Source organism: Leucopleurus acutus (genome assembly GCF_964270905.1).
Source record: "Leucopleurus acutus genome assembly, chromosome: 4".
NCBI lineage: Eukaryota > Metazoa > Chordata > Mammalia > Artiodactyla > Delphinidae > Leucopleurus > Leucopleurus acutus.
Genome location: NC_139146.1, coordinates 68823105 through 68831127, shown reverse-complemented (window position 1 = coordinate 68831127; position 8023 = coordinate 68823105). Strand labels below are relative to the sequence as shown.

Below are 8023 nucleotides of genomic sequence, written 5' to 3'. Positions count from 1 at the left end.
GGATCAAAATCATTTTCCCCCTGGCTAAACATAGGTATTGAAACCTGTTGCTTTCCCCCCCCCCCCTCATTTATTACAGGAGACTGAGACCCAGGCACAATCTACAACTTGGCTTATCACCCGTTTCTGAATCACATTTGATGGGCATCATTTTGTTGAAAACTGACCCTTTCTTCAGCATTGTGCAAACTGATCCCTAGGTAAGTACTCCTCACCTTCTTTTGTGACATCCCAAGATGTCTCCACGTATCTCAAGTGATAAGCAAATTTCTACCAAAAGGGGGGGGGGAGGGTAACCCAGAACACAGCTGGAGGGGCACAAGCACGGCTGTGCTCATGGCTTAGGGATACAAGTTCCAACTTGATGTTGAGGTAGGGGTGGGTGGTGACCATGAGGGCAACATCCATGTGGAACAATAGTGTAAGGTCCCTATCTGCCTTCTACAGGGACTCAGAGTAGCAGGTGTCCCTGTGCTGACACTGAACCTCAAGTAGGCTGAGGGTCAGGTGGGTGGCCTGGACTTAACACATTGGACATGGGCTCCTATAATCGTCTACCCAACCCGAGTTTGCATCTCTGTTTCCAGTGCTCCGAGGGGTCCCAGAGAGACGGTCCAGGAGAGGAAGACAGGCAGGGTGCCATGGAGGGCAGAGGGAGTGTTCCTTTTGCCCACCATGGTTTAAGGCATTCCTCTGAGGTGGCCTGTCCTTCAGAACAGTCTGCATTCTGTGCCAGGACTGGCACTAGAGTGGTGGCTAGAGGTTGGGCAGGTGGGCAAGAAGAGGGAGACGCAGGGTCCCCCAGCTTAGGGATCTGCCCTGAGAGCACAAATATCTGCTTCGAACTGACCATCCACTGACCCTTGGGGCAGACATTCAACTCCACCTGCAGTGGCCTGGGGCCATGTCCCCAGTGTGTTCTCGGAAACTCGGGAGTGCCATTCTATGTTCCTAGTAAGGCAGCAGGAGCGGGGGGGGGGGGGGGGGGGGGGGGGGGGAGGCGGAGAGCCTCCTTACCGACCCCTGGAACACGTCCATCCCTAAGAAAGTGGGGTTCAACACCGCTGACTCTCACCTTCGTGGGTATGTGTACTGTGCTCTTTGCACATGGTGTTTTTTGCGGTTGTCGCTGCTGTTTTACAAGTTTACTTTGACCCCTGAAGTGAAGAAACTTGTTTTCATTGTTGTTGACTTCATGAAGTTCTCCTTCTTCTTTCTCATTACCGAAGGAAAAGACACGGAATCCCGAGAGGAAGGGAGAGCCCCTCCCCACGGCGGTAACAAGGCGGGGAGGGTCCTCAGGCCTCGGGCCCACGGGATGAGGGGCGGGGAGCGCGGAGCTCGCGGAAGAGGCTGACGGAGGTTGCGCTGCCACAGAAAATCGGCCCCAGCGGCCCGGCAGCCCAAGCGGGCGGCGCTTTCGGCGAGCTGGGGGCGCTGACGGTGGTGCTGCTGAAGTCGGAGCGGCTGTAGTCGAAAACGGAGAGAGAGGGTGCGGGTCCCGCCGGGGCTGAAAGCCGTGCGGCTGCGCGCGAGCTTCCTCTGGAGGTCCTCGGCTGCGCCCGACGAGCTTCCCACAGGTGGGCCTCATAACTTCTCGCGCGTGCGCAGTGAGGCGGTGCTGCGCCAGCTCGCCGGAGGCGCGGAATTCGAACTTCAGCAAGCCGTGCTGCCAGCCGCCCTCGAAGGGCCGTGTGCCTGTGTGAGTTCCCAGCCCCAAAACTTTCTCGCAGCCTGCGTAGTGGCACTTGTGCTTCGTCTTCGGGCTCCGGCCCCTTCCGTCCCCTTGTAGGAGGCTGGGCTCGCTGCTGCCTGGCATCTTGCTCAGGCTTCGGCTTCAGCTGGGCTGGCGTTCGGGCTTGTTGCTCGAGGGGCGGGGGAGGGGTGGCGCCTCTGCGCCTGCGCCGCCGCCTTGAGGCGGGTTGCGAGGTGTTGGGGGGGCGCGGAGGGAGGGCAGGGGTCCCACTACTGGACCCCACGCTGCGCTCTGCCGGGGCGCGCACCTGCGCTCGCCGGTTGAAGTACACCCGGACCCCTGCAACTGGGAAGTGGAAAGCCCTGTCCTTGCCTTCCTGGCCTCCCTGGAAGCGGGACAGCATGGCGGGTCAGCAGCTGGCTGGGCCCTTCTGACCTTGTGCAGCCGAGTGGCTGGGCAAGGACAGGAAAGAACCAGAACAAACTTCTAGTTATAAAATAAACAACTAATGGGGAATGTAACAGTACAGCATGGTGACTTCAGTTAATATTGTATTGTATATTTAAAGTTGCTAAGAGAGTGGATCTTAGAAGTTCTCGTTACAAGGGAAAACCCCAGCTGTTTTGAATTCTTTATCAGGGATGTTGTTGGGATCGGTTACTAGCAGATTATTGCGATCCCCTGTTCGTGTCATGTTTCCATGATTTTTTATGTTTCTTGTACTTCTTGCGGTTGCTGTCCTTCCATTAGAAGTAACAAGTCACTTCTAGTCTTTACTGACGGATTTTAGGAAAGAAATACCTTCCCACTGCCTGCTAGGAATTCTTAGGCTTTCTCAGTCCTTCTGTGGATACACCTGCCTCACACTTCTTGCTTCCCCTTGTGGCAGAATTCTTAAGCTTATGTGCTTTCTCTCCATCCTGCAACACACTAGGCAGGTTGCTAGCCTCCCTTTTGCTTTCCCAGTGGTGACGCTAGAGCTCAAATTAGTGGTTGCTTCCTGGCCTGCAGATTGAGACTGATTTTCTGCGGTGCTCACTAGCCATCTGCCAAAGCTTGTTTGCCTCCATCAGGAGTGTGCACAAGGAGCTCGCCACACAGTTTGGGGGGTGTGTGGTGAGTTGCACAGAGCACTAGGGGTGCCCATGGACCAGTTGGGAAGATCCACGGTGAGGCTTCCCCAGTGGCTGTTGGGCAGGCTTCTTGATGGAGTCCAAGATGCAGTAAACAGGATCCGGATCCACGTCCCTCTAAGCCCCTCTGAGACTCCTCTCTGCCACTCTCACAGCATCTTCCCTACCCCAAGTAGTGCTGCTCGTGACTCAGTTCTCTGGATGGGGTGAAGAAGAAATGGGCCTCTTGGGCAGCATCTCACTTGGCTAGGGAATCTGAGTACTCATTCATTTGCTTTCACTTTCTCCATGTGAGAAATCATGGGCCAAGATGGTCTCTTTTGGCACTAATCTGTGCTGTCTTGAGGGAGGGGTTATGCAGGTAAAGTCAGACTGTCCCTTTTACCCTCTCTAGTGCATCCAAACTCATTTTTTTTTTTTCCTCCAACAGTATGCTGGAAGTACGCTACAGGGTTCCTGGACTTCTACAAAGGCACTCTCATCCTTGGGTCTAACTCTGTTCTCCAGGGGCTCCCAGACCACGCTGAAGGATGAGAGCCAGTTTACAGGGCACTGCAGGGTCCACAGCCAGGACCAAGGTATGTATGAATATGACCTGAAGCATGGTGGTCAGCAATTTATGATGGTTGATGTGGTCTGGGTCCCAACGACACCGAAGTTCTAAACAAACAAAAAACCGAGCACATTCTGGATGTCCTGATTTGATTTGTGATTGATTGAACTTTGAATCATAGAAGGGTGATAACACTCATAACCACTGAAATTAATATTTCATGGATCATTAAAATCAAAACAAAACAAATGAAGTTCAAACAATGTTATTTTTTGCAATAGTTCTATTAGTAATTTCTTAAAAATATAACTAGATTATTTAAAATTAAAAAGTATACTTAATATTGCTTTTGTGTTTTCTACATGTATAACCATCATTGGTGCCATATAGACTTGAGTAAAATTAGTAAATATTTTTATAGACTCCCACTGTCATTGATTCAATAGAGCCATGAACATTCAGACAGTGTTTATTACTTTTAATGAATTTTGCTGTTAGAATATCATGTTAGGTGTAATTCGTTGAACTGAAGATGATACTCTTTCTTTGACTTTCAAAAAGAAATAGATTTTGTTTTTTATTATTTTTAAAAATTATATTGGATTATAGTTGATTTACAATGTTCTGTTAGTTTCAGGTGTACATCAAAGTGATTCAGTTATACATATACATATATTCATTCTTTTTCAGATTCTTTTCTCATATAGGTTATCACAAAATATTGAGTAGAGGTCCCTGTGCTATACAGTAGGTCCTTGTTGGCTATCTATATATAGTAGTGTGTGTATGTTAATCCCAAGCTCCTGATTTATTCCTCCCCCCGCCAACATTTCCCCTTTGGTAACCGTAAGTTTGTTTTCAATATCTGTTTCTGTTTTGTAAATAAGTTCATTTGTATCATTTTTAAAAATTAGATTTCACATATAAATGATATCATATGATATTTGTCTTTCTCTGTCTGACTCACTTCACTTAGTATGATAATCTCTAGGTACAGTCATGTAGCTGGAAACGGCATTAGTTCTTTTTTATGGCTGAGGAATACTCCATTGTATATATGTACCACATCTTCTTTTATCCATTCCTCTGTCGATGGGCATTTAGGTTGCTTCCTTTTCTTGGTTATTGTAAATAGTGCTGCAATGAACATTGGGGTGCATGTATCTTTTCAAATTATGGTTTTCTCTGGATATATGCCCAGGAGTGGGATTGCTGAATCATATGGTAGGTCTATTTTTAGTTTTTTAAGGAACCTCCATACCGTTCTCCATAGTGGTTGTACCAATTTACATTCCCACCAACAGTGTAGGAGGGTTCCCTTTTCTCCACACCGTCTCCAGCATGTATTGTTTGTAGACTTTTTGATGATGACCATTCTGACCTGTGTGAGATGATACCTCATTGTAGCTTTAATTTGTATTTCTCTGATAATTAATGATATTGAGCATCTTTTCATGTGCTTTTTGGCCATCTGTATACCTTCTTTGGAGAAATGTCTATATAGATCTTCTGCCCAGTTTTTGATTGGGTTATTTGTTTTTTGATATTGAGCTGCATGAGCTGTTTGTATATTTTGGAGATTAATCCCTTGTCAGTCACTTCATTTGCAAATATTTTCTCCCATTCTGTGGGTTGTCTTTTTGTTTTATTTATGGTTCCCTTTGCTGTGCAAAAGCTTTTAAGTTTAGTTAGGTCCCATTTGTTTATTTTTGTTTTTATTTTCATTACTTGAGGAGGTGGATCAAAAAAGATCTTGCTGTGATTTATGTCAAAGAGTGTCCTGCCTATGTTTTCCTCAAAGAGTTTTATAGTGTCCAGCCTTACATTTAGGTCTTTAATCCATTTTGAGTTTATTTTTGTGTATGGTGTTAGAGAATGTTCTAATTTCATTCTTTTACATGTAGCTGTCCAGTTTTCCCAACACCACTTATTGAAGAATTTGTCTTCTCCATTGTATATTCTTGCCTCCTTTATCATAGATCAATTGAACATAGGTACATGTGTTTATTTCTGGGCTTTCTATCCTGTTCCACTGATCGATATTTCTGTTTTTGTGCCAGTACCATACTGTTTTTATTACTGTAGCTTTGTAGTATAGTCTGAAGTCAGGGAGCCTGATACCTGCAGCTCCGTTTTTCTTTCTGAGGTTTGCTTTGGCTATTTGTGTTTCCATACAAATTTAAAAATATTTTGTTCTATTTCTGTGAAAAATGCCATTGGCAATTTGATTGGGATTGCGTTGAATCTGTAGATTGCCTTGGGTAGTATAATCATTTTCACAATATAGAGTTAGTGTGGTAGGTCCCACTGTATGTGTAACCTTGTGTGTGCCCTTCAAGAGTGGAGTTTCTGTTTCCCCTAGTCCTGTGGAGCTCCTGCACTCAAGCCCTGCTGGCCTTCAAAGCCAAATGCTCTGGTGGTTCCTCCTCCTGATGCCAGAACCTCAGGCTGGGGAACCTGACATGGGGCTCAGGACTCTCACTCTTGTGGGAGAACCTCTGTGATATAACTATATTCCAGTTTGTGGGTTGCCCACATGGTGGGGATGGAATTTGATTATGTCGTGAAAGTGCCCCTCCTACAGTCTTGTGGCTTCTTCTTTGTCTTTTAAATGTAAAATATCTTTTCTGGTAGGTTCCGGTCTTTTTTGTTGATGGTTGTTCAGCAGTTAGTTGTGATTTTGGTGTTTTTGTGAGGGAAGGTGAACTTTGGTGAAATCCTTATACTTCACCATCTTTTCTGGAATTGAGGGGCTGCTTTTAGTTTGGATGCTTGCTGACTCCTCAGCGTGTGCTGTTTTTCCCTTGATATGGGGGTGTGCAGGTGCAGTGGCCCTTGTGTGCTTCCAGTATGGTGGGGACAGGGCTTGGATCCTGCTCACCGGTCTCATGTGGGCAGCTGCTTGCTGTCCGCACACTCTGGGACAGCAGGGGCAGCACTTGGCGCCTGCTCACCGGTCTTGTAGCGGCGGCCCATGTCCACCTCTGGAGCCCATGATGGCAGCGGTGGCAACTCTGAAGGTAATATTCTTATTTTACTCTCTTGGGAAATAGAAAAAATAGGTAATGTTGATACCGTAACATACATTTCCCAAAGTGCTTCTTCTAACCAAACAATTAGTGAACTCTTCAGGTGTAGTCACTGCATGCATCATTACAGAGTTGGCATATAATGTTTAATTTGTGAGTGAGAGCAAGATATGTCGCCTGGAATACAGTGACATGCACTTTGGCCTTCAAAGCAGTCTTCACAGAAGACTCAAAAAAATCCTAAGGCCCCTGCAGTAATCTCGTATGGAATGCAAATAATACTTTTTAAAGGTTGTTCTGCTTCAGGACAAAATATTTTTGACCTAATGCTAAAACAGGACTTCAATACAAAGATGCAAGTGAAGGTTCTTAAATAAACACACAGCAATAAATTTCATGGATTTTGCATGTGTTTTAAATATTTGTATATACCATTAGGGTGTGACCTTAAATTGTTAAAATGTATTAGTTCATCTCATTTCTACATTTCAGCACATAATGTATACTCAGTATATGATTTTAATTACTTTGCTTATAGTTAATATCCTCTGATTATTATTTTTTCTCTTGTAAATTATAAGTTGTCCTGAGTTATACCATATATACATATATTTAATGAAATTATAGATAGTTTTATATCAGAATGTTATTACATTCTGATGCCAAGTAAATTTGTTTTTCTATTAATACACATATCAGCTAGGATATATTAATACACATATCAGTTAGGATATTTGCAGTGGTGACAGCACTAAATCTCAAAGTAACTTAAACAAAATCAATTAATTTCTGTCCATATTATGGCAGAAATTGCTAATAAAGCTTTTAGACTTATAATGCTCTTTTAGCTGACAATTAAAAAATAATGAGAGCTAATCTCCTCCCTCAGTATGCATCTTAATTGCCCCAAATAACTGCTTTTGCTTAATTTATATGTCTACCTCTGAGCTAATCATTATGAATATTCTGATTGGCCAGTCTGGGTTTTAGGTTCATCTCTGTAGGCATGAGAGGTAAGTTTTTTTGAAAGAAAAAAAAAGAAGCTTTCATTATAAGGAAAAAGGATATTGAATTTTCAGAGTTCATAATATTAAGTTTCCACAGTCTAACTCTCTAGCCTTACAGACTTCAGCCTACCCCTTCAGGGATTTGGCCTCAAACTTCACATATAACCTCTGACAGTCATGGGAGCTTTGATCTCTCTCAATCTACTTCTGCTACTTCCTGTACTTAGTAATAGTAGATGTGAAGAAGTCTACCCTAGGTCCCAAGATTGAAAGTTTCTCAGTTTCTCCAGTACAGGAAGATCTGAACATTCCATTGCCTTGATGAAAACCCATGAGTCCTTCATTGCTCTTAGTATCAGTCAAATCACAATCCTTTTCTCTGGTTTATTTTCTTGTTCTTATATCTCTCCAGCTACATCTTTCAAAAACTCTTCATCCAAAGCTCTATTCTTCAGTAATATTGAATGTTTTTTTGTTCTTTAAAAGTACTATTTTTTTAACTTATTTATTATTTATTTATTTTTAACATCTTTATTGGAATATAATTGCTTTACAATAGTGTGTTAGTTTCTGCTTTATAACAAAGTGAATCAGTTATACATATA

General features: G+C 43.9%; 1 protein-coding gene across 1 annotated transcript in view; it reads left to right on the top strand.

The window, feature by feature from the left end:
• Positions 1-2097: 2097 nt before the first annotated feature.
• LOC309960722 (mitotic spindle assembly checkpoint protein MAD2A-like) overlaps positions 2098-8023 on the top strand; it is a gene marked incomplete at both ends in the record, with an annotated part of 68310 nt that continues 62384 nt past the window's right edge. The window contains 2 exons of the mRNA XM_082837666.1: positions 2098-2104; positions 6206-6402. Of these exons, the coding sequence (XP_082693792.1) occupies positions 2098-2104; positions 6206-6402 (204 nt within the window). The remainder of the gene's footprint in view (positions 2105-6205; positions 6403-8023) is intronic.